Source organism: Molossus molossus, unplaced genomic scaffold, assembly GCF_014108415.1.
Source record: "Molossus molossus isolate mMolMol1 unplaced genomic scaffold, mMolMol1.p scaffold_m16_p_12, whole genome shotgun sequence".
Lineage (NCBI taxonomy): Eukaryota > Metazoa > Chordata > Mammalia > Chiroptera > Molossidae > Molossus > Molossus molossus.
In genome coordinates this window covers 66,493,724-66,520,258 of record NW_023425347.1, presented here as the reverse complement: position 1 = coordinate 66,520,258, position 26,535 = coordinate 66,493,724, and the positions used below count along the sequence as shown (strand labels likewise).

At 48.9% G+C, this 26,535-nt stretch overlaps 1 protein-coding gene across 2 annotated transcripts in view; it reads right to left on the bottom strand.

Moving 5' to 3' along the window:
* Positions 1–5,692: 5,692 nt before the first annotated feature.
* The window catches only part of TTC39A (tetratricopeptide repeat domain 39A), a 39,401-nt gene continuing 18,558 nt past the window's right edge, over positions 5,693–26,535 (bottom strand). The window contains exons 5-18 of one of the 2 annotated variants that reach the window (XM_036256957.1): positions 26,396–26,463; positions 24,609–24,673; positions 22,300–22,399; positions 20,868–20,933; positions 18,917–19,025; positions 18,337–18,404; positions 18,197–18,256; positions 17,214–17,375; positions 12,486–12,577; positions 10,346–10,466; positions 8,383–8,494; positions 7,860–7,974; positions 6,688–6,804; positions 5,693–6,153 (exon numbers count right to left, since the gene is read on the bottom strand). In XM_036256957.1, coding sequence (XP_036112850.1) covers positions 6,030–6,153; positions 6,688–6,804; positions 7,860–7,974; positions 8,383–8,494; positions 10,346–10,466; positions 12,486–12,577; positions 17,214–17,375; positions 18,197–18,256; positions 18,337–18,404; positions 18,917–19,025; positions 20,868–20,933; positions 22,300–22,399; positions 24,609–24,673; positions 26,396–26,463 — 1,379 coding nt within the window. In that variant the 3' untranslated portion in view covers positions 5,693–6,029. The remainder of the gene's footprint in view (positions 6,154–6,687; positions 6,805–7,859; positions 7,975–8,382; positions 8,495–10,345; positions 10,467–12,485; positions 12,578–17,213; positions 17,376–18,196; positions 18,257–18,336; positions 18,405–18,916; positions 19,026–20,867; positions 20,934–22,299; positions 22,400–24,608; positions 24,674–26,395; positions 26,464–26,535) is intronic. The other variant, XM_036256956.1, reaches the window with a different exon arrangement.

Below are 26,535 nucleotides of genomic sequence, written 5' to 3'. Positions count from 1 at the left end.
CTTAGCGGAAACTGAATCCCGGTCTCTCTCGACCACAGGCCAGCAGTACAACCACTGAGCCAATCCAGCCAGGGATGTAGGGCTTTTTAAAATTTAGATTACCTAGCCTTACCCCTACAGTCTGGGTGGAGTCTGATCATTTGCATTTCTAACAAATTCCCTGTTGATCTAATGCTGATCTGGGGGAAACATTGGTCTAAGGGATAGACATTTGAACCAAGCTAGATTAATCAGATTTCTTATTTGGGATTTTTCGTACTGGAGGCAGGAAAAGCAGCCCATTTCTTCTGGTCACAAAGATGTAAGGATGTTGAGGTCTGAACTGCCATGTACCCCTGCCATGCAGAGAAGCCAGTTCAAAAGAAATCTAACAAGAACAAAGCCAAGAGATGGAGAAGCACTAGAGACCTTGATTTAGTTATCCCCCAGGCCAAAACTACACTACCTGCACACAGTATATGTGGCCCAATAAAGTTACCACCTTTGTATACTAGGGTTATGCTAGGCTATTTTCTTTTTTGTTAATCTTCACCCAAGGATGTATTTTTTCCATTGATTTTTGTGCGTTTTTTTTAATCCTCGCCCGAAGACATTTCCACCTTTGTTCAGACAGAGTGGGAGGGAGAGAGGAACAGAGAGGGAGAGAAACATCGACACAAAAGGGACACATCGAGTGGTTACCTCCCGCACGACCCCAACCAGGGCTGTGGTATGTGCCCTTGACCGGAATTGAACCCGCAACTCATTGATCCGCAGGCCGATGCTCTATCTGCTGAGCCAAACTGGCCAGGGCTGATTTTTTTTTTTTTTTTTTTTTTAGATAAAAGTGGATAGGAGAGAGAATGAGAAACATCAATGTGAGAGAGAGACATTGATTGGTTGCCTCCCACACGACCCGACCAGGGCCAGGGATCAAACCTGCAACCCAGGTATATGCCCTTGACCAGGAATCAAACCCAAGACCCTTTGGTCCATGAACTGATGCTCTAACCCCTGAGCCAAACCAGCCAGGACATGCTAGGCTGTTTGCATGACTTCTTTTTATTCTCAGCAATCCTGGGAAGCCATTGGCATCAGCCCCATGTTATGGTAGTGTAAGCTGATTTTCAAAGCAGTGAAATAATTCCAACTAAATTTGAATCCAGTTTGTGCTTTTTTTCCACTACCCCATGTAATTAACAGAATTTAAAGTTAGTATTTTTAGTAGACCAGGCTTTTCTCTTACTGTGAATTTTCTCACAACCTCTTTGCATAGATATTTATCTGAAAGCTGTAGTCCGGGGGTGACAAGATTTCTGGCCCATGGACCACTTTGACCCACATATGTGATGTGTTGCCAAACTTAAAATTGAGCACCTCTCGCATGTGCGTCCCAGTTTTCAAATGTTTCTACCTCTTATTATTTTATACCAAACCTATTCTAGCATATGGTTTGCTACCCCTCAAGCCTCAGTCCAGGTCTGAGCCTCTACATGTGTTTGGGCCTCACTTCTTATCTCTGGAGTAGCTGACCAGACTCTACCTATCCATCTGGGGATTAGATCATGCCTTTTCCTCCAATATCACTTGATTTTATGAGCAAATACTGTTGCTTAAAGGTTGCCTTATTTTCTTTTTTTTAACTTTTTAATCTCCACCCAAGGATAACTTTCTCTCAAATATCTTCAGATTGGGGTGGGGGGAGAAACATCGGTGTGAGAGGGACACATCGATTGGTTGCCTCCCGCACGACCCCAACCAGGGCTGAGGATGAACCATAATTGAGGTACATGCCCTTGGCTGGAATCGAAGCCATGACTCTGGTCTGCAAGCCAACATTCTAACCACTGAGCAAAACTGGCCCAGGGCTGCCTTTTTTTTCTTTTGGCTTTGTCCATGTTAGACTCTCCCTACCTCATGAAGCCAGGTGGCCTGGGGAAACTGACACACAGACATACGCTCTATGTATTCCAAGCCAAGGATTTCTAGTATTTGAGTTTTTATCCACTTTAACAGTGGCTCAAGTCACAATAAATCAGATCCAACTTTAAGCTGATCATCTTAAGCTCAACCAGCAGTTTAGCAAAGACTGGGCTTTAGAGTTCCACTACCTAACTTCAAATCTTTATACTGCATAGTAACTGTCTGATCTTAGGCAAGTTATTTAAGCTGTTTCAGTTTTCTCTTTAAAATGGCAGTAATAGTCCCTACTTCATAGTGTGGTTATGAGGATTATAACCATGTAAAGTGCTTAGACTAGCAACTAGTAAATAACGAGCACCTGATATTAGCTATTTTTCTTCCACCCAGAGTATATAGTGTCTGGTGTTCAGAAGTGTTTGTTAATGATGTGAAGAAAAACAAGACAACCCAGTCCAGTCGTTTGTGAGGTGTTAGCTCTGATGTGTCTGATTAAACTTGAATGTCAACTTTAAGAAGTCCAAAGGGACCTTCAGTAATTGTATGTCTTCCCAAAGGAAGGACTCTATTACATTTTGTCACTTGCCAGTTGACTTTATAGAGTGGAGGCAATTCATAGATTGCTAATTTAGAAATGAATTTTTTGAGCCCCCAAATGAGGCTCCCTGTTTGTGGACTCACCCAGTAGTGAACTTTGCACCAGATTTCCCAGGAGCTGTGCTAAGCCAAGCAGAAAGGCACTTTCCAATGTTGGAAAGCTGCACCTGGGGACGGGGGTGAGAAGTTCCCCTTTGCTACATGGTTTTCAGAATCCAGGCACCTCTCATTTATTACTGAATTAGTGTGATGGTGCAAAGGACAGAAGGAAAGAGTTGTTGAAAAGGCACACTGTTAGGCTTTAATTTTGAGGCAAACGAGGACTTGTTCATTTCCCATCATTTTAGAAGAAACAACCTTGGGAGTAACTAAAAAAAAATGTCATTGGATTTTATTCCTTTGTTGAATGATTCTAGTACTCACAGGCTAGGGCTTTCTAAAAACCTCCTGGTGCTATTCTTCAGTTGCTGGGAATTGCCCACCTGGACCTCAGCCAAGGGGTTGGCATTGGCCCTTGAGGGTCCCAGGCTTTGCTGTCAGGTTCTGGCTTTTTGCTGTGAATGACAACAGATGTCTTGGAAACACTCCCATTCTGACTTGAGAGATAAGGAACGGGGAATCCTGCCAACACATGGGAGAACTGATAGGGACCAGCCATCCCAAAGGCCTCTGACCAGTGAGAGACAGAGGTAGACTTTCCGTTGTCAAGGGCTTGTTCAGGTCATGTTACACGGTTGCTACTTCCTAACAACAGAGTTTCTCTGTGGCACAGGATGTACACTTGCCCCAAATGAGGATTATTTGTTTTCTGGGTATCCTGGGCTACTTTCGAAGTCCCTGATGGAAGAAGCCTATTATTTCTGGTGAGTAGATTGGGCTCACAAAGCTTTGGCAAAAAGTAGAGTTATATATATCTGTTGCCTCATTTTTGTACATGAAAACCCACCAATAGACTTGACCAGAGTTAGAACTGTTGACAGCAGGAAAGAGAGTAATCTAATACAAATTACTAATTTTTAGAGGGTCTATGACTTTCCAAGATTACTCTAAAAATCAGTAAGTAGCAAAACAGGGACTTAAATTCAAGTCTCCTTATTTCTAGGCCAAAACTGTCCACCGGATCAACTACCTAAATAGAGCAGTTATGCTGGAAAAGTCTGTAAGAGAAGTGACGAGAAATGGCTCAAAGAAGATGCAGTGAGAAGCCTGTAACAGAAGTTTCACCTTCAGAGGCCTCTGCACAAGGATATGGTGTCAGATACCCAACATGTTCACCCTCCTTCACTTACGTGTTTTTCAGAGATTATCTTTCTGCAGATGGGATAAAGGAGACAAAATCCACTGATTTCCCTTATCAGCCAGACTGCAGCCAGGGCAGCAGAGGTAAAGGTGACGTAGGCTAATTAATGAAGCCCAGCAAGAAATCAACAACAAACACTGACAAGGAAACCATCTGGCATAAATTTTAAAATACAAGCAAAAGTACCTAAAATGTTGGAATAAATGTTTTTTATAAACTATTTTGCAAATTATATTTGGTATCCTATGACCAGTGCTACTTTCATACGGCAGTAGGTAGAGTTCTAATATGTGGGGGAGCCACAAAAGGCTATCTTCTCAGCCTGCCCTGCCCAACAACCTATAAGCAGACTGGTCTCCCAGCACCCAGGCTTTGGAAGAGAGAGCTCGCAAAGGGCTGCTCTAGTTCTAACAAAATGTGAACTTTTTTCATAACATTTGAGCTCTGACAGTACTAGGTGCAAAGGAGGACCTTGAATGAGGGTTTTCTGCTTTGCTTTCTTTCCCTAAGGAGAATATACCTTACCTAAAACCCATTACTTCATTCAGTATCAGTCATAGGAATTTGGCTGACTGTATATTAATAGATTAACCCACCCAGCCACTGGCACGATACTCAGAAGTGTTTGCTAAATACAGCAGTGCTGGAAGATTGGAAGAGTTGTCTGTGGTCCTTTCTTTACAGAAACTGCATTCATGTATTTGAGGAGTCACATGTTCGTAGATGAATATTTTTACTGTGTCCGTGGTTTTTGTTTGTTTGTTTGTTTGTTTGTTTGTTTTTGGGTACGTGCCCCTAGCGGGAACCAAACCAAGGGCTCTCTGGTCCATAGGCCGATGCTCCAACCGCTGAGCCAAACCAGCCAGGGCTGTCCATGGTTTTTCTAGGGAAATGGTTAACTTGAAGTACGCTGTCATGAGCTTGTGAATGGTAAAACTTGGTGTTGACCACTGAACTGGAGTTCTCATTTTAACAGCCCCAGAGGTTGCTAATGCAGGTGCTTTTAGTGACCAGAAAAGTAATAAAAGTATTTGAAGTAGCCTCTGCTCAGCTCCAGCTGATGGTTGCCTTGCTGCCTTATGGTAATGAGGCCCAGTACTGCCAGATTTTTTTTTTTTTTTTTTTTTACCATGAGGCCAGAAACCAAATTTTTTGTGAAATCTCCCCATTTTTAAATGTTAACTTTTCTAAAATATTTAGAATATCATGTTGTCTAAGTAAAACATAGCTGGGCCATATGGTTTCTAATCCAAACTTTCTGCCCTGCCTAAAAATTTAAGGAACACATATTTTACTGAAATAGATGTTGCATGATCTCTTAAGTATATGTTTTATTACCTAAATATCTATTTTCTCTTAACTGGAAAATTTTAAAACATAAAATATGCCAAGAATTACCATTCTAAGAAAAATGCTGTCAGTAAATAAATGTACCTCAGAGTGAAGTACAGAAGATTTTATAAATTATTCCCAGTGGTTTCAGCCTGAGGAACCCCCCACCCCCAAATTTCTTGAAAGAGCCACACAGCTCCCAGTCCATCATATCTGGGCATCCCCATTCCTTACTGGTGGAGATTGATGTTTTGTTTTTTTTCCCCTACAGATGGACTCAAATGAAAATTATCTGACTAAAAAGAAATGTTTGATATTTTAAAAATTGGGACAGATATAAAAGGAGTTAAAATGAAGTATAAGAAGTAAGATGATGGGTGTCTGTGTACAGCCTCTGTGTGCAACCCCAGGAGCCTTGAAGCCTGAGGTGCAGATGGCCCTGAGGGTCCTTCCAGCCCCAGAAGCTGAGACCTTGCTGAAGTCTGAAAAGCAGTTTGGCCTCTGGCAGCATACAGATTTACCTCCAGATCAATATGAGTTAAAGCAAAGATTTACAGGTTGTTGGTTGGTGGTTTTTTGAAAAGCCAACTATGGTCCCATCATTGTATTTCTAAGTAAAATGTGAACTGTTCATACATTCTCTTAAACGTCACAGTGAAAAACAAGTACCCGTATATGTGATAGGGCAGGCAGAGGGCTCCACCTGCTCTGTCCTTGGCAAAGGACCTTGGCCACACTGGTGAAAATGCCGGCTTGGCTTCTTCATGGATACTCATGTAGTGCCATCCCACTGGAGCACCGGTGGACCCCCAAGGCAGGGCAAGGGTGGGGATCAGTTTTGAAATGTTTCCAGGAGCTCTATCCAGCTGTCTGTATTCCTGCCTGGGGGTTCTGCACCAAACTACAAGGACACTGGTGAGACTGTGGATCTGTTGCCATTCTCTAGAGAAGACTTGGCTTGGAGTGTGGCTGCCTGGATTCGAAAATGTGTCCTTGACTCCATGGAGTAATTCTTGTAGTTCTGCCTGGAAGAGACCAGAGAATCAGATAGATGAGCTGCTCCAGGAATTGCTCTTTCTTCATTCTAAGCTGTGGGAGTCCACCATCCAAGAACAAGTTGTAGAGGCCTTAATCCCTGTCTCTGTCTAAAGAAAGTTGGGCCTGCCTAATAGGGATTAGCAGAAAGGGTGTGTAGCCCCTCACCCAGATATGCCCCCTGGGACCATTCTTGGTCCTGATGGGTTCCCAAACTTGAGGTTTCAAGGGGTAGATCTATGGGCTGGAAGGCAGGACACTGGGGTCTTCACACAGCCCAGTGGCTGACTTGTGTGTGACCCTGGACAACTAATTTCCTACTTCTGGGATTTTAACTCCTCATTGGTGAGTTGAAGAGGAAGCCTTCCCACAGTAGGTGAGAGCTGGGTTCCTAGGGACACGGGCCCGGCCTCTGGACTGCCATATTGTGCTTGCCAGAACCCTCCCTCATGATGCCTGGGCTCTCTCTCCTCAACCTGAGCCCAAGGGGAGCAAAGAACTCATCAAGGTTAATCAATCCTTACTTGGCAGTTTCCAAGAGTTTGACAGCCTCTTCATTTCTGCCTTGCTCCATAAACAGCAGGGCCAGCTCCAGTAGGGCATTTGGGATCAAGTAGTGGTCATATTTAATCTTCTTTTCACTGTGGGACAGAGGAGGACATGGCTTACAGGCTTTGCCCTTGAGATGTCCATCCGGCTTCTCCTCCCAGGTCTTCCCCAAATGGGAGGATCCAAGCCATGCCCTCAAGTGGGCTTTCCAGCTCTGAATTCCAACTTGGGAAGGTTCCTACTACCTAACCCTAGAAAGGCTTAGGATCCACAATCCCTAACAACCTGTGGCTCATGTCATATCCTTAGCCCACTCCCACCTCAGTCCCCCAAACTCCCTTTTCCAGGTTGAATGATTTATTACATTGGGAAGTGTTCTGCCTCCAATCTAGCCCCTCTAATCTACCCACCATCCTGCCCCAGGAGCATCTTTTTAGAACCCAGATCTGCCCTGCCTATTATCCTTCCTGGCTCTTTTCTGTCTGCAGGCTAACGTTCAGTATTGTAAGCAAAACAGCCAGGCCCTTCATAATCGAGCCCCCTGCCACCTCATTTCATCTGCAACCCTTTCCCTCTATAATTTTACCCTGGCTGGGCAAGCCTAATCACTGTCCCTCCAACCTCAGGCATCTCTGTGTCCAAGTATTTGCACATGCTGCACCTACTCCACTTAGAACTCTTCCTCCATTGCTTTCTCTGACTAATTAACTTCACAGTTTAAACAGCATCTTTCAAACACCTTTCCTGGTGACTTGCATTAGGGTTAGGACACCTCCTGTCTTCTCTGCTTCCCTCTGCCATAGCCCTGAGTTGCCTGTAGCTGTCTATCTGTAACATTTGTGATTCCCAAGGGCAAGGGCAGAGTTGATGAATTACAAATTGAGGGGCACCAGTCACATGAAATTCAGTGTGGATGGGCTCCTGTGGTTGAGCAGTCTGGTGGCCCTGGGGGATGAAGTCTGAATGATCTGTGCCCAGCAAGAGCCCCGGCACAGAGTAGATACTAGTACACACGGAGTGCATAGGGGAAGGCTAGGGCCAGGAACTGGAATGCACATGAAGGAGAAGCAGCCTTGAAAATTCTACCCAGGAGAACCAGGCCCAGCAGTAGGCCATCTGGATTGGGAGCAACTACAGGGGCACTCACTTGGCAGAGATGCTCCTGAAATTCTCCTCAGCCTCCTGGACACGGCCCAGGTATTTCAGACACAGGCCTTTCAGCAACTTCACCAAGCACTCATCATCCACTGAGTACTCATTCTCTGAGAGCGGGGCAGTGAGAGAAGAAAACAGGCTTGTTCATCTCTGTAACACTCGTGGTATCCCTACCCTGTGCTGGGCCCTGGGGACACAGGTGACTCACACATAGTCCCTGTCTTCGGGGAGCTCACATCTGGGAAGGAAAGACAGATACTGAGACAGGACAATACAGTGAAATCAAGGCTGACTGAAGGAAGCCCAGGAGCTATGGGAGCCCATCAGAGGCCTTGACTCTACCTGGGGGACAAGGGACAGCTTGGAGGAGCTGTTGTTGAAGCTCAGTCTAGAAAGGCAAAGGTCAGTTACCAGGGTAGAGAAGTAAGGAAAGACATTTTTGGTGGAGGGAAACTTCAACTGCAAGTCCTGTGGTGTGACCCAGCCTGGTTGGTTCAAGGGCCTGGAGGAGTCACCTGGGCCCTTTTCCAGCATTTCTTCAGCCTTGGTGATAATCTCAAGGATCCCGTCTGTGAGTTCTGGCTGCTTCCCAATCACAGCGTAGCCATTCCAAATGTACATCATTTCCTGAGGGTAGGGGAGCAAGTCAGTCCTAGGTTTCCTCAATGGGGCCTCAGTTTCCCCATCTGTAAAATGGGCAGCTCGGATCAAAGGATTACTAAAGGCCCTCTAAGCTCCTAAATATTGGGGAAATAATTTATTTCAGCACTTCAGGATTTCCAATAGAGTTTAAGACTGTCACCATTCTTGTTCTCCCAAGGTGCTGAGCTTGAGTTACCATCATGAAAACCATGAAACATACCCTGATTCCTTTTTCTGCCTTGACCGCTAGGAGGCTCAGAATACTAATGTGTTCAATTCATAGTAATTCTGTTAGGTTAGCATTTTCTAACCTATCAAACTGAGTAATAGATGTGAAAGTGATTTATATACATAAAATTCTAGAAAGACATTCTTGTTATGGTTCTTGTTACTATGTTCCAGGGAGGGAATTTAAGTTTAGACCATTATTTCTGAAAATCATTATATGGTCCCAAGTTAGCAAATAATTCCATTTAAAAAAAAGTTCTATGGCCAAATGAGTTAGGGAAAAACTGTATTCAAGCTTCTTGCAGACTTACCCTACTGACTGGTATATAAAAGCTCTAAGATCTACATTATATAGACTTTGTTTAGAATAGTCTTACCCAACATATTTAATCACAGAAATCATTTTACACATAAATGACACTTTTCAGATTATAGTCTGGGAAATTATCTCCTAAATTTTGGGAATCGATGCTTTCCTGCCCTTCCTTACAACCCCCCCCCCACACACACACGCACACACACACAACACACACGCACACAACTCAATGATAATAGCTTTACTTTATAAAATATTTCTAAATATATTCAGGATACAAGTTCTAAGGAAATTCTATAAATATTAAGCTTATTTATAAAGTGTCTAACATTTTATCAGCTGATTCTCATAACTGTTCTATGAAATGGACCAGGCATATACTATCCCCATTTTACATCAAGGGAAGGAGGACTCTACCCAAAGTCACACATTAGTGAATAGCAGATCCAGGACCAATAAAAGGTCTCTGAAGGTCTTTTCTACATTTCTAGCTGCCCAACTATTTGTATAGCAAGGACTCCGACTCCTAACAAACTGGAACCTTCTCTGATGCCTGCTAAAATCATGCATGGAATCATAACAGTGGTCCTGAATGTGGGCTCAGGAACCAGACTATCTGGGCTCAAATATTGACTCTTAACTTACTAGTTGTGTGACCTGGACAATTATTTTATCTTTCTACTTATACCTTATCCCTTTATGTGTTTTTACTTGTATTACTTATAGTAGGACTTAATATCCCCATCTGTAAAATGGAAATACCACCAGCACCTGCTCATAGGGTTACTGTGAGGATCAGATGAGGCCGTGGGTATTGGGTGTAAGGAAACTTGAACACAGCAAATGCCCAAGAACAATATCATCTATTATTGTTATTTCAGAGTTGACTATAACAGTCGACAGAAAATCTTGGTCCAGTGAAGGGAACAAGTGTAAACAACAATTACAATCATGTGACAAGACTGAAACAAACAGGGTAGGAACACAAACAGCTGAGTGATGCTTCTGCGTGGGGACAGGGTGTGGGGCTGTCTAGGAGGGCTGCTCACTTGTCTCTCCACTCATAGCCCCACCCCCAGAAGACCAGTACATTCTCAGAGGCAAGGGCTGGCTCAGCCTCATCTGTCCCCCCAAATCCTAGGTGAATGATAAAATCCTCTCTAGGCCCCTGAGGCACGAAAGTCTATCTCCCTCATCCATTTCCTCTGGGTCCATGGTTGTATCCCTGGCTCTCAGCTAATCCCTACAATCCCAAACTGGAATGTAGAGCCAATAAAGACCCTCCTACCCACCAGAGCAGGAATTGGCAATGAGATAGGTTTGGGGGAGAGGTAGCGCCTGGACTTCCGGATGGCAAACTTCTCAGTGGGTAAAGATTTCCCAGCAATCTTGAGTTTCAGGCCTGGCACAGCTCTGCAAAGGAGATGAGGAAGGTGGGGGAGAGTGAGAAAAAGCAAAGAACTGAGAGTCCCCAAACTGCCTGTGTCTGCGTGGCACCTCTCTGGGCCTCAGTTTCCCCATCTATACGATGATACTGTTGGACTCATAGCCTATGGCTATGGCCTTATTTCACAGGTCCTGTCCCAGACCTGACCACTTCCTGTGGCGAGGCAAGGGGCTCCATCCACATCAGGGGGCAGAAGTGAGAATATACACAAGTGCGCCCACTCCCCAGGCCCCATTTCTGGAGAGCCCTGTGGGAGTCTGACCCCATTCCACAGGAGAGACTAACACCCAGAGAAACGAAGGGACCTGCTCAAGACCGCACAGCTCGAACCTTTAACTCTTGCCATGGGAGCGGTGGCCTCCTCGGCCGTTTCCAAGGGCAGAGTAAAATGTGGTATGCAGTTAGGCAAGCCTCCATTTCTGGGGCCTCGCCCACTCAGCTCCATCCCACCCTCTGATTTCTGCCACAGTCGCAGGGTGTGGCTGTGATCCTCAAGCCTGAGCTGCTCAGGCCCAGGAAACAGCTGGACCTAGTTGTGAGGTCCCCCCACGAAATGCCTCCCCTGCTTATTCATTGTCGAACCTCTCCGGGCCTTTTTTCCCATTTCTAAAATGGAGATAATGATATGAAGGGGAGCAGAATTTGTCAGCCCACAATGTGCCTCTTTGGCATAAGGATTTAGGCTGGTTATTTTTAAGAAATAGCAGACATAGGAAAAACTCTTGAAAACCTGGAAGTTACCTTTTGTGAGAGAGATTGATATTTATAAGGGAAATCCCCATCTGTTAGGGTATCTCCCTCTCTGTCAGGAAGAGGAAAATGACTAAATTTCTAGAAACTTACCAGTGGAGAAGGTAGAGACTTAAATCTGTGTAATGACCATACCCTCCTTTACTGTGTTTTGTCTGAAAACCTCTGTAAGTGACTCCCCATCCCAACATCATTTTTTTTTTTTTGGTACGTGCCCCTAGCAGGAACTGAACCCGGGACTCTCTGGTCCGTAGGCCAATGCTCCAACCACTGAGCTAAACTGGCCAGGGCCCAACATCATCTTTTGTCTTTAGTTGGAGATGGTATTTAGGCGGTGGCTTGGGCCATTCAGGGAGTTATCCAGTTTTTCTGGTCTCTCCCACATATACAGGAAGCATACATGTTATTAAACTTCTGTTTGTTTTTCTCCTATTAATCTGTTTTTTTATTAGAGGAAGAGAGGAAAAATTATCTTCCTCCCCCACAAATACTTATTGTCATAGGCTTTCTTGGAGAGTTATGTAAGATGGAGGAACAGAGGCACTCAGTAAGTGACAAACACCCAATAAGGTCAAGTTACTCCTACTTCAAGGCCAGTCCTCACCACAACTGGAGGAAGGCCCTAAACTCCATCTCAAACTGCAAGGCTGAGCCCTGCTGTGGACCCTTTGCAGAAGCAGAACAGATAATAACAGCCACCGTTTAGTGGCTCCAGGCCCTACACCGGGCTCTTTAAATATATTCTCTATTTGATTTGCAAAACAAGCATCTATTTGATTCTGCAAGGCAGAGATTAGCGTTTTATAAACGCTAAAATTGTCCGAGGTAAGAAAGGCAAAGGCTGTATTTAATCCTGTTCGCTCCAGTTCTTCGGCTCTACTGTGCTGCTCTGAGTTATCAGGTTAACCCAGCAGAAGGGACATCTCTGGACCTCAGTGTCCACATCTGTCCTACTGACCTGATGAAAGATGTTGACCTGGTGGAAAGGATGTTGACAAAACCACTTTGGTGAAAGAAAGCCTCTGAACAGATTCAAAGGGCTCTAACAAGTAGAAGCAGGAGAAGGTAGTGATAAAAGGGAATGACGGACATGTGGGACAATCCTGGGGGAGGGTCAGGGAGCTCAGGGCCAGGGGTGATGACAACCCCACCACCGCCCTCCCTGGTACTCACAGTTGGGTATCTGGATAGAGCCTGGCTGAGGCCTACAATGGGGGTGCAATGGTAGGACTCACCTAAACAACTCCACTTCGTCATCCCCGAACGGCTTGTAGTCATCCTTCCCAAACATGCTGAGGTAGGCAGCCTTCATATAGATGTAGGTAGCCTGTGAGAGGCAGAGCAAGAGTCAGGTGTGAGGACCCACCTTCCAATCCCAGCCAGGACTGCATGGTGAGGCCCCAGCTGTGAGGTTTGCTGAGCTGCAGACCACATTTTCCTCTGCCCGTGGAAACAGCTGAGGAAACCACAACCCACGTGGCAACTCATTTGGACCTCGTTTGGCACAAATACCTCATTTGGCCCAGCATAGGAGCTAACATTATCCTCAAGCCCCAAGGGAGAAACTGAGGGACTTGAGCTGGGAGTTAAATCCAGAACAGGCCCATGTCAAAGCAGCTGCTGTCCTCTCCACTCCCAAGCAATGGAGAACGACTCCAATTAGTGGATGGAGGCTGGGCTGGACACATGAAGACTGGGCAGCAAAGGCTTCTGGGAGGCAATTACTTCAGATGGGGCCCTTGCATGCCGACAGGAAGATTCAGAGACCCTGAGAGTGGACTTTCCAGGCAAAGGGAACAGCCTGAGCAGAGCCTGTGTATAAGCAAGAAACAAATAGGGATATAAAGAATGGGGTGCATAAAAGAAGAGGTGTGAAGCCAGAAGAGTGAGCAGGGCCCGGGTCACAGCTCTGTTCGGGATCCCTTGGTGGTGCTGCCTTACTGTGTGCTGGGCACGTTACATCCATCACTTCCCTTGATCCCAAAGACAATGACAGAAAGGAATCTGTACCTACCCTCTGCTTCCTGGGACCGCAAAGCTGCTGCGGGCAGAGCTAGGTAGGGGTCACCCTCAGGTTTGTGTAGCTTTAAGGACCTTGTCCACTGGATCCACAGCCGCCCCTGGCAGGGAAGGTGCGGCTGTGCAGAACCCTCCTTCCTCCCAGGGACCCTGAAAGCTGCACCCCTTCACCCTAAGTCCTGTGCCCGAGGAGCCTGGCTCTGTCTGCCCTCCAGTGGTCGAGCCTTGAAACATAGCTCCTGCCGCCCCGCTCTGCCATCGGCCTAGCGAAGCGTAGTGGGTGGAGGAGGAACCGGAGCAGGACATCCTGGAGTTTAGTCTCTGGAGAAGGTGGAAAGCAGCCACCTGGTGGCCTCACCCATGCTGAAGCTCAGGGCTCCTCCCAGCTCTACTCTGGCCTCCACACCTCAGTCTGCCCTTCACAGATGTGAAAGAGCTGGTTTTTGTGGGGGTGTGGTCGGAAGAATCTCCACTCCTTGAAACTTGTTCCCCATCCCATCTTCACCTTCCTGGTGTCATCCTTGCCTTCTCCCTCTTCCCCATCCTGGGACTGCGTCACTAAGTCCTCTTGATTGTACCTCGCATCTAGCTCTGATACCACTGGCCTTGCCCTGTCACTCACCTCAATTATTACACCAGCCTCCACACTGCTCCCTGCTCCAGGCCACCAGGGATGTCTTTCTACTGCCCTAGTTTACATGGTCTCCTAACTGATCTTCCTGCTCCCACTCCTGTCCCCTGCCAGCCACTTCCCACACCATGCCAATCAGATCTTTTTAAATCAAATTACATCAGTCCATCCTTGAAATGTGCTCATAGTATCCCATCACACTTAGGATAAAACAGACCCCCTTGCAGGGCCTGCGAGGCCCCATCCAGCGCCCCCTCCCCCATTTCCCCTCCAATTTCATCTCCCACTGTGTCCCCCTCCCTCACACCATTCTAACCGCACTGGTCTCTGGGCCATTTCCAAAGCACATCAAAGGCACTCAGCTTCAGGTGGGGGTGCCCAGTACCTGCAGGAGGGATTTCTTAAAGCCCAAATCTAAGCCACAACCATCATGGGCTCCTTTATGGTCAGACTAAAGCCCCAATAGCCACTCAGGGCCCTCTGTGACCTGCTGTTCTGGCTCCTCTTTTGCCAGTTACTTCCCATCACCCCTTAAACTCACTCCAGGCCTTTGCCTGTGTTTTTCCTCCACCTAGGATGTTGTTCTTTCTCCACAAGGCTTATCTGCTGGCTTCCTCTAAGAGCCTTCTCCTACTCTTCTGGACATCTTATCCCCCGAGTCACGAGGTGATCCAGTGGATGCAGCGACCCAGAGTTGTGACACCACGGACATGGAGTTATCAAGGGATTATATGGGCCACATTGATGGAAAACAGTAACCGCCTCCTCTGAGGGGAGTCCTATCTCCCCAGAGTATCTAACTGTTTGCCCATTGATTCCAGACATTTATTTTTCTGGGTTACTCTACCAGAGTCTGTGCAATCAAATACGTCCTTGTCATCAAAAGCTACAGCAAGTGGCCTAAAGTGGATGGTTTTTCCATAGTCCCCCTGCACTTCTACCCACGACCCTTCACCTGGTGACACAGAACCTCTTAGGAGCACCTGGCTTCCGAGCCTTTGTCCTTGCTGTTCTCTTGGCTCGGGGTGTCCTTGCACTTCCTCCACCCTCCACCCTAAATCCTCCTGTCACCTCTTCCAGAAGCCTCCCTTGGCTTCACAGCTGGGCAGCCCAGGGCTGCCTCTGAGCTCCCGTCCCCCCATTGCAGCACTGAGCAGTGTCACCACCTAGTTTCCGGCCATCGCAAGCTGAGGGAAATGTAAAGCCTCCCCAGGGAGGTGTACCCCGGCAGAGAGGATGCCACAGCCATAGAGCTGCAAGTTGGTGGATTCTGTGGTGGTCAAAGCCTGGAGATTAGGAACTCAGGGTGCTACAACCCCCACTTTCACAGGAAACCCTTCTGAGGAAAGCACTGGAGAGAGGGGAGTCTGACCACCCCAAAGTCACACAGCAAGCTGGAGACTGCGCTGACTCATAGCCACACTGCCTGACACCTGGGAGGCCTGGCCCGCCCTCTGCTCACAGCAGCTGTGCACCATTCACACACCGCTTCCCCACGTGGGTGGACCAGCTGCCCGGCTGACTCCACAGGAAGGCTTCTAGGTCACTAGTTCAAAAGTTCCGGGAGTCTTTGCTCTTACTGGGAGTGGGAAGAGATGAGGAATGAAGGCCAGGTCCACAGGGGCTGGGGCTGGGGCTGGGGCAGCACCTTTAACAGCAGGGTGGTCTCAGGGCAGGCTGGGCCTCCTCGGGAAGACTTAAGGAACAAGGGGAAAGCAGAGGCCTTTGAGTCACACACAGTTGTCTTCAAGTCTAGTGTCTGTCACCAACTGCTATGTGGGCCAGGAAAGTCACACACCCTCTCTTAGCCACAGTGGCCCGTGTGCCCAATGGAGATAACTTCTACCGCGCTGGGTGTGGTGTAGAGGAAATGGCAGGTGCTGGGCCCTCGGTGAACGCCTGTCCCTCCCCCAGCCTCACCTGCCCCACACGCAGAGAATTCCCTTTCAGAGTGGTCCCCAGGCAGGGGTTCTGAAAAAGGACTTCTGTGCAGAGGTGGGGAGGGATGAGGACTAGGGACTTAAAGACACTGAGACACCTGCTATGTATTTGCCAATATTACCAGATTAGATGCTCTCTGATTATCTAGATGATTCTAAAACTCTTTGTTCAGGATTCTGTGCTAAGATTACTATGATGATAATGGCTAATATTTATTTCACCACTTTTCTTGATGTTATTTTTTCATCTGTGGTGGGCACCTGTTTTGCCTACATGGCATCTTTAAAAAAAATTTTTTTTTTCTTTATTGATTTTAGAGAGAGAGGAAGGGAGAAGGAAATAGAAACAGCAATGAGGGGGAACATCGACTGGCTGTCTCCTGCATGCCCCGCTCTGGGGACCGGGCCCAAAACCTGGGCATGTGCCCTGACCAGGAATCAAACTGGAGACCTCTTGATGCATGTGGATTGATGCTCAACCACTGAGCCACACCGGCCAGGCTACATAGCATCTCTTTAATGCTCCCCTCCCCACAATGCTTCTTTTGGGGACATCACCTCACCTTTCTTCTGGGGAACCGCCCCTTTTCTGCTCCCCATCCATTAGTCTTCCCACCCTTGTCTCCAGGCATTGACATGCAATCTATGCAGACCAATGAGGCTCTATTGTGGGACTTTGGTCGAAACCAAAGGGAAGATATGAATTAGGAGCAGCTAGCCCATGGCCACCCTGCCTGTCACATGGAGAGAACCTGCCTGAACAACAAAGATGTCATAGAGGAGAGCACATCACAGGTGGAAAAACCAAGCCCAGATGACATAAATGGAATTCCTGGATCCAGCCCTACCTGAAGTCAGTTTGCCTAGAATTTTCTATTGTATAAACCAACGAGCCTTTTGTATTCTAGACCCACAGTCCAATACAGTGGCCACTAGCCCATGGGACTTTTAAAATTTATATATGAATTAAAATTAAATAAAATTGAAAACAGCTAGTTTCCCTGTTGCACTAGGAACATTTCAGGTGCTCAGTGCGTACGTGTGGCTGGTGGCTACCATACTGGATGGTGCAGAAATAGAACATTTCCACAGAGCAGAAGGTTCTACTGGACAGCACTCACCTAGACAGTGGAAGCCATGTTTCTGTCCCCTGTGACTAAAAATCTTGACCGACACATTATAGTTCTTAAGTTTCTCTCTTCTTCATGGTCTTTAGTTCCCTCCAACCCTGCGTCCTATTAGATGTTATGGCCCTGTTTAAATTCCAGCTGGGACATTGTGTTCAGTTAGGGATTTGGCCCTTGGTCTGAGGGCGCATAAACAATCTGAGTTGGCCTGGCCCCCCAGTGTCCCCAGCACTTGGTGTGACCCACCTTGGACCAGGAGTTCTCCTTGCTGAGCAGGTCGGCGTAGAAGTAGGCCATCTTCCACTGGCCCTTGTAGGTGAAGCACCACATCAGCTCCCAGTAGCACATGTGATGGAACTGTTTCCAGTGCTGCTGGGCTTCACAGCACTCCTCGAACCGCCGGACAGCCTGTGGGCCCCTGCTGGTCAGCGCCCACCCCTCTCTGCACCCTCTGCAGCAGCCCAGCTCTGCTATAGGCCCAGCGTCCTCCAGCACACGGTGGTCTAGCCCTGTGCCAGAAGATCGGCCTCCAGTCCTGACAATTCCCCCTAAGTCTTACATGACCTTGGGCCCAGTTACTGCCCCTCTCTGGGGCGCTAGTCTTTCGGTCACAAAGTGAAGGACGAGATAGAGCTATAATAATGCAGGGAGAACAGGCAATGGAAAGTATAATAAAGCGATATAATAATGTGTGTGCCTCAGAGCAAACTCCAAAGGTTTCAGTGCCTCCTACGAAGTGACCTGGACCTGGAGCATCTGTCCTGATGCCTGAGAAGTCACATCCAGGCCAGCGGGAGACCCCAAAATTCCACACTGTGGAGTATGTCCTGGGCCTTGGCCTAGTATTGGGGTCTCTGCCAGGACTGTGATCCTCCTCTAACCCCTCCGATGGCTCCCTCCCACCTATGGAGTCCTCACTCCCTGGCACCGGGCTGCACTGCACTCACCAGGCTCCAGCCTGTCACCATGTCCTGAATAAGTGGGTCTTCCCATGCCCTGCCTCACTCGAACACCTCCCTCTCCAGGAAGGCTGTCGTCCTAGCCTCCCCGTCGCAGTCCTACCTGACAATGCCCCTTCTCCCCATCTTCCCAGAGTGCCTGGAAGTGCCTCTCCCACTCCTGTTCTCCTGCTGGTCCTCTCTTGGGGCGTCCCTCCCCGCAGCTGGCCCTGTCCCCAAGTATATCTGTGTGTCTGACTTCTGCTGGCCTGCAAGGCCCCCAATACTCACCGCATCAACGTTGCCTTTAATGGCTTCAATCCGCCCTGCAAAGAACAGGAAGATGGCGCCCTGCAAAGACATACATGTGCGTCCATGTGGGCCCATGGGGTACACGTGGGCTGGGGTGTCTGGCAGGAGGTGAAGCTCACCTTTGGGTATCGCTTCAGGTAGGGCTTCAAAAGCTTCTCTGCCTCCTCGATGTTGACGTTCCCGGTGCCTGAAGGAGGTGGGGGTACAACACATGTCACCGCCACCACCCGCTCCTGTGATCTTCCCAGTGACCTACCAGGGGCTTCTCGGGGCCTCTTTCTCCTTATGTGAAATGGGGATAATATTCTTCCATCTCCAGAGTGATGTAAGGATGAAGTAAGAGCACAAATGTCACCCTGAGCATATCACAGGGCTCAATGACTAAGAGTCCATGCCCACCAAACTGTGCCTAGAACCCCAAGGAGCTGCCTACAGTGTCCTCACACCCTCTACAAGGTGGGCATGAGCATCCCCATTTCACAGATGATAAAACTGAGGCCAGGACCCAGTCAAACTATGAGGAAGTGAGGGGTCAACAGGCCCCGGGACAGCTGCTGTGCTCTGTTGTTTGTGGTTTCAGCGCCCCATTCCCAGTCTCAGAGGCCCAGTCAGGGTATGTAGCTCCTCGCCCTCCTGACCCCTGCCCTTAGAGCCAACCACACCCCAGAGGCCCCCGCACTGACCCAAGGGCACTCCTACCGAGCACAAAGGTGAGGAAGGTGTGGTAGCACAGCAGCAGCATGACGCAGAGCACCGCACGGAAGCTGTGCCCAGAGGCGCCCTCCTCCAGCTGCAGCAGCCCATAGTCCTGGGGTACACAGGGACAGGCTGAAGCCAGCTAGGCCTGGGCTCCCCAGGGCCCACCCTGGGACCCATGGAGGGACAGAGGCCTGGAGGTCACTGGACATCTGTGAGGGCAATGCTCCTGGAGCTGGGGGCAGGGCAAATCACTAGACCCAGGAGGCAGGGTCAGCTGCCCCCAGGCTGTGCAACCCTGGGCAAGGGGCTGCCCTCCCACTGCCTTGGCCACCTTCCTGGGGGGAGCGTACACTGCTGCCCAGGCCAAGGCAAATCTTGGGTCTGGGTGTCCCCACCTCCTCAACAGCCCCTCACCCATTCCTCCCTTTATTCACTTGCTTGGCCTATGGTGGGTGCTGAGGCCCTGAGCAGCCCCAGGTCTGGTAAAGGGAGGAGGAATGACAAGGAGGCAGATAATCCTAACCACAGGCTCAGAGCATAGATGGGATGACAAAGACTGTGGTCTGGGAAGGCTTCCTGGAGGAGAAGGCTTCAGAGCCTGACTGGGGAGGAGCAGAACCACCTCCTTCCCCCCTCGTATCATGTCTGAAGTCTCTGCCTCTCAGTCTGTCCTCCAGGGTGTTCTTGTCCCTTCTAGTATACCAATATGACCTGCTTCCGCCTTGCCTCAAACCCTCCATGGCTCCCTGCTTTCAGGATGAAGACGGGGCCAGAGCTGGTGCGGGAGGTCTCTCCATTCTGGCTTCGTCACCCTCTCTCCCTGGCCAGGCAGGCTACATTGTCCCACTTCTCGGCCTTTCTCACACTCTTCCCTCCCATCATCATCCTGAAATCCTTCTCATGACCCAAGAGTGCTTTTAAGAAAGACTCTGGCCAGTGTTTCCCCGGCCGAGGCCATGGACCACATGGCAACGGAGATTTCAGAGGTCCACAGACAGGCGTGAGGAAGCAGACGGTCCCACGCAAGGGTCTTCCCTTCTTGGTTATCTGTCTGTCTGACGGTGTCCGGAAGAACACCTCAGTCCTATACGGTGTGTGTTCACCATCGCTCTGGCTCTGAGCTCTCTTCCTCATGAAGGGGAACAGCCTAGACAGACCACACAACCGAGCTGGGCTTTCGTAAGCTTGTTTGGTACTCACAGTATTTACTGTTATGACTATACTCTTATCAGTGTAGTATATTTACCTTAAATAAATTCAAATAAAAATTATGAGCTACTTTTGAGAAAAAAAATATATAAGTAATAATAATATAGAGGTCCCTGGACATGGCAATTATCAGCAAGGGCCAGGAAAAGTTCTTCAGAAACCCGGACCTGGTCTTAAAAAAGCCCCTTGTTTTACTGAAACTAGAGTCACAGGGAGAGGGGGATGCCTTCTAGGCCAATGCTCCTTCCGTCATGCCAGGCCTCCTCCACCAGGGAGCCCTCCCTGATGTGCTATCTGGAACTCAGGTTCCTGGCCTCAGTAAAGTCAGTCTGGTTTCTGCCCTCAAGGCCTGATGCATAGTAGGGCTTCTGAGCATGTTCCAGACCAGAATATAGTCCCAGGGGAAGAGACTTGCTCCAGGTCTTCTGAGGGGAGAAGAACCAAGTTCCTGACACCTGTCAGGCTCAGAGAGCAAGCCCCCAGGCCCCTGCACAAGGCTGCCCTTCACACCCACCCTAGCCCCAGAGCCTCCAGCCTGTGAGTGGCTAGCCAGGGATCACTGGTCCCACTTGACTGGAGAATAGACTGAGGCCCAGAGAGGTTTGGGTCTTGTCCAGGGCCACACACCCAGGGAGCTGAGCCAGAACTGGCACCTCGGTCCCGCAGCCCCTTATCTGCACCTCGTCCAGCTGAGCTCGTCCTGAGGCTGAGGGGGTCGAGGGCCCCAGAAGCACGTAGTTACCTTGTTTCCTGAAAACCCCACGAACTCCAACAGCCGCAGGATCCTAGTAGGAAGCATGGACAGCGTCTGCAGGAACAGAGGCAGGTGGGCACATGGAGGGGTGAGCTGCTCCTCCCACTCCCCAAACCCCCAGAGTCCTGGGGGTGACCCTGAGGCGCAGGCCCTGTAACTGAAATGCCCCGGGTTTGCTGGAAAGCCAGCTTCCCCTGACAGAAGTATCAGCGCAACAGGAGCAGACTGCGCCCAAATCTGAGTCTCACACTCCCAGCTGGGTCACCTTGGGCAGGTGACATATCCTCTCTATGCCTCAGTTTCCTCACTTGTGAAATGAGAATAATAGCCCCTACCTCATAGGGGTACTGTGTAGATGGACCAAATCAATATACGTAAAGCACATAGTAGGGGGCCTGCACATAACAGTTAGCTATTGTTGTTACACTGAATCCCTACTCTGCACCAGGGGCCATCATTGCAATTGATCCTTAGAACAGTCCTGCACAGAAGGGTTTACTGACCCTTTTGACAGATGAAGAAACAGGTCAGTGACAGGACATGTCCAAGGCCCCAAAGCTCATCAGAGGTGGAACCAGTTCTTGAACCCAGGATGGTCCAACTATAACCTGCCGCAGCATCCAATGCACTTTCAAGCTGTATTTCTCAGCATTGGTCCAGGACCCCTGCTCCCATTTCACATATGAGAAAACTGGAACTTAGAGCGGGACAGGGACCCCTCCCCCACCCCTGCTCTTGGAACAGGTTTTGCCTGAAGTGGAGAAACCCGCTCCCACCCCCTATCCCACCACACACACCACCACCACCATTTTTGGAAAGGTCCCCAGGCCAGGAGACAAAATTGTCCATGAGTAGTTCCTCCCAGGAGCAGACACGGCTCTTCTGAGCCTCTCTGCCTCAACTCACTGTTCCCTCAGCCTAGAATGCCCTCCCCTGCCTGGAAAGCTTCCCCCACCTATAGATGCTTCAAGATCCAGCTCAAATACTACCCTCTCCATGAAACCTTCTCCAACTCCCTCAGGAAGGAGCTTGGCTCTCTGGTCCCTGTGGGTCATCAGCTGTTTCTGGGCCTGTCTCCTCCCCTGCCACTGGTCACGGTTTACCCACCAGCTCTCCAGGGCTGCAAAGGCCCTGATTTATTGTCTGTACATTTCTGGTGCTACATATACTGCCACTGTGTAGATTTTAAGCTTTCAACTTGACCTGGGAAGAAAGGCACAGAAGGGACTCTGGAGCCAGCGCCAACTCCCACTCCACCCAGCTGTAAGTCCCCAGGCTGCACCATGTCTGCTTCATTGCTGGGTCCCAGGGTTGGCACAGGGCCAGTACAGAAACCCAGCAACCATGTGTGCAGCTGGGATGTGCAGGGGAGATTAATCTTGAGCCCAGACACTGGACATGGGAGGGCATTCCCACTCACCAGGTTGAAGGCGCCCACACCGAGCTTCACACCTCCTTCAAAGTGCCTGTGGTTCTCTCCCTTGCAGTACTGTGAGGACTGCACAAGGCTGTCCAGCTCCCTGCAGAGGGAAGCAAAGTCCTGTTTCAACCACGTATTGGGGGCTGGGTCTCATTCCAGCTGGGCCTAACACTGCCCGTTCCCAGCCGGTCTCAGAACTCACTGGTGGTAGATTTGGAACAGTTCCAGCAATCCGGAAAGCTGACACTCAGGAGTTTCCAACATATCTCCCACCGTAATGACATATGACATACTCCTTGCCCATAAATATCAGCCATAACAGCTACATGCACCTGCCTTGTCCAACATCTAAGCATTTGTTTGTGCTGTGCATTTTGTCTAAAACACTTTTTCAACCTCAGCACTACTGACATTGTAGGCTGGACAGTTATTTTGCGGGGGAGAAGCTGCCCTGTGTATCATGGGCTGTTTAGCAGCATCCCTAACCTCCACACACTAGATGCCAGTTGAGACAACCAAAATGTCTTTAGACATCACCAAATGTCGCCGGCAAAACTACCCCCAGTTGAGAAGCACTGGGATAACCCCAACACCCCTTCTTTTAGGAAGTCTTCTGGGGTCTCTTGGTTTGAATCCAGCCCTCTATTCCCCCAGCTACCAACTGTACAAAGCCCACACCCCCGCCTGCCTGGGACAGGACAGAGGCTTTAAAGATGTGCCTGCTGCCCTGGGCGGTTTGGCTCAACAGTTGGAGCGTTGGCCTGTGGACCAAAGAGTCACGGGTTCAATTGTTGTGGTTTGGCCCTGGCCCTGGCCCTGGTAGGGGTCACGCAGGAGGCAACCAGTCGATGTGCATCTCTCTCACATCGATGTTTCTTTCTATCTCTCTCTCTCCCCCTCTATCTGAAAATAAATAGAAAAATATCATCCGGTAAGAATTAAAAAAATAAAAAAATAAAGATGTGCCTGCCTTCTACCTCGCCACGAGCATCTTGAGGGCTTTTAATCAGCAAACACTGGGCCGGGCACTGAGGGACAGCAGGGAGGGACAGCAGGGAGCAAAGCCACCAAGCTGCTACCCTCCCAAGCCTCCCACTCTAGGGGACAGACCCCTATCGAGTCACTGTGAAGGTAAGGAGGGCCTCAAAGGAGAAGAACCCTGGGGTCTAACCTGGTCTGGGTTCAGGCAAGGCTTCCCTGAGGGGCCGACATTTGAACTGAAAACTAAGGGATGAGCCTGGACAGAAAGTGCTCCTGGCAGAGAGAACAACATGTCCAAAGTCTGTGAGGTCGGAATGAGCTTGGCATGGTAGAAGGACTGAAGGAGAGCCTAAGTCTAAGGCAGAGTGGGTTGGGACACGTGGCAAGGAGGGCAGGGGGCTCTCAGGAATGACTTGGCAATGACCCAGGACTTGGCGCTAAGAGCAGGAAGAGCCTCGGGATTTGGCAGAGGCTTGTGCTTTGGAAACATCACTCTGGCAGCTGGTGGGGAGACTGCAGGAGCCAGAATGCTTGTCTGCTTTCCCTTGCACAATTCCAGCACAGACCCCACGTTTGTGGTGCCCACTGCATGGCGGGTTACACCCAGCAATACCTTGCCGTCAAACTCAAAACATCTCTGCTGGGAAACGGTCACATTAAATGGGGTAAATAGAAATGATAAATATTCCCAAGTCAATTCAATTTTTAATGGAAACTGATTTTTAATGCCAAACCTGGAGCAGGCTAGGGGGTGCGGTTTCAGAGCTTTTTGGATTTTGGAATGATAGATGTTTCTGGCACCATGTTAAGTAAAAGTGCTCTATGTTGAGCATAAACATGGCCTATGACTTGCCCAGGGCTGAGATGGCACAGAAATGATCTGGCCCTTGGGTAGCCCCCATCTGAGGGCAGGTGGGCTGTGAGGGTACCAGCCCTGTGTAACGGAGAGGTCAGGGAAGCTGCGCGGGGAAAGTGGCAGTTGGACTGGGCCTTAACGCATGTGTAGGAGGAGTTCTGTTGCTATTCTCAAAATAACTTTCTCTCCTCCTGCCCCCACCATACCAAGCTGTTTGTGAAGAATCTTTTATGTTTCCTTAGTTCAAGGTCAGGCACAGAGTGAACACTCAGGGGAATCAACAGATACACCCAAGAAAACCAGGGGAATCCTATTCCAGAAAACTGAGGTCCTGAGGGTGCAGAAATCTGCCTGAGATCACACCGCATTCTAGGCTTCCTGCCTCCAGCCAGTGCTCCTACCTCCCACAAGCAGCCTGAGAGGCACAGGGTAGTAGATGCCGTGTCCCAGACCCCTGGCCAGCCCCACTCACTTGTAAGTCTGGTAGCTGTTGCGAACTTTGATGCCGCCCTTGATGAAGCTCACCATGTTCTCATCCTGCAGGAGGGAGAAAAGCTAAGAGCTGGGCCTGGGTGGGTAGCCAGAGGCTTGAGAAAGATTATAAAAGGCTCTGAGCCCTGCCTTCTCCTCCCTGGGTCCAGCTCTATGAGAGACCCTGGTGGGATGGGGTCAGAGGTCAGCCAAACTAGGCCTCCTTACCCTTGAGACTTGAGATGATGGTCTTGCTTATCAAACAAAACCTCCAAAATGCCAGGGTTTGACCACAACCCGCCCTCACCAGCTTTGCACAAACGCATACTATGTGCTTGGAGAAAGGCCTAGAGGAGACGCTCCCCACAGTTCACCCGAGGTTCAGGTGAGGAATGTGGGAGAGGAGGAGGAACGCTCATTTTTGAATAGTTTGTTTTTTACAAGGCGGTACTTACCACATTTGTAATTTAAAGCACTAACACCTGTAGCCCGCCCAGCAGTCCCACTCCCGAGTGTACACCCAAGAGAAATGAATGAACACGGGCTGTGGAAGTCACCTTCGAGGACGTTTACAGCGCCACTGTTCACGGCAGCCAAAACCCAGAAACAACCCAAATACCCTTCAGCAGGAGAATGAATAAACAAACTGGTATATTCCCAGAAAGAGCATCACGCAGCCACATAGGATTGGGTGACGAAAGCAAGTCCCACACAGCTGAGGCCTTAAGAAGCTTGAAGCCAACTAAAAAAAACTGTTCAGACATGAATCGAAAGATGAAAAAACTAGTTTTTAAAAGTAGGATGGGAGATGATAAACAAAACTCTAGCTAGGGGTTTTCCCTGTGGAGGGAGGCAGGGCACAGGGTGGAGAGGGGTGGCGAGGGTCCCAGAGGGGAGGGAACCAGCAATGTTCTGTTCTCCACCTGGGCGGGGGATTCATGAGCATTGTTTATTATATGTGATACTAGAATAAACAAATGTAATTATTACAAGTGATCCTAATGAAGGATTAGAATTAATCCAATTCTAATCACCAGAAGTCCAAAAAGATAAAAAAAAATAGTGAACAAAAATAGCATTCAAACAATAAAATTTATATGTGCTTTTCCACCCTGATAAACATATTTACATGGTGATTACATGTGATAATTATAACCCAGACTCTTTGGTAAAATCATGAGATGATGGTTCTCAGAATTTACACTATGTGGTAAGAAATATAGGCTCCTAGTTGGCCAGACTGGGTTCAAATCCCAGCTCTGCAATTTGCCAACCACGTGACCTTAGGAAAGGGACTCCTTCCCTCAAACCCTCCCTTTTGCAAGCCTGTGAGATGAAGATTAAATGATATATGTAAATGTACATAAAAACAAACATACAGTGTGTGAAAGGTATGTAAAACCACATACCTGTGATGTATGCACAGTCTGGTACGTTGTAGATGCTACAAGTTAACTTTTGGAACGAATCAAGTCAACTTGCTTATTGAATAAATGAGGTATAAAGCAGGCTTTGTGGCAATGCCTGTCATCCCACGTGACCCTTAGCAAGAAAACAGCAGTCACGAGGTGGAAGCGCACCCTGGTGGTGGATGAACCCGTGCTCAGTGTGGAGGGGTAGAGCCTCTCTCTCTGCCACTGAGCCTGGCCAGGGCTGGGAGTGTTGGGGTGACTGAGCCTCAGTCCTCACTTGAACCCCATGGGGGCTGATCGTGGCTGCTATAGACCCTCTGTCTCTGACATGGTGACATGAAATTCCCCGGCTGCTGGGCAAGCAGAAGGTTACTACCTGCAGGAAGGTCAGGGCTGCTCGCTGTAGCAGGCATTCTGCGTAGCAGACCTCAGCATGGATTTCCTCTGTGGGGAGAAAACCAAAGCCCTGTGGCCTCCTGCGACACTTGGCAGGAGGCCCGGGCCAAATCCTCCCCA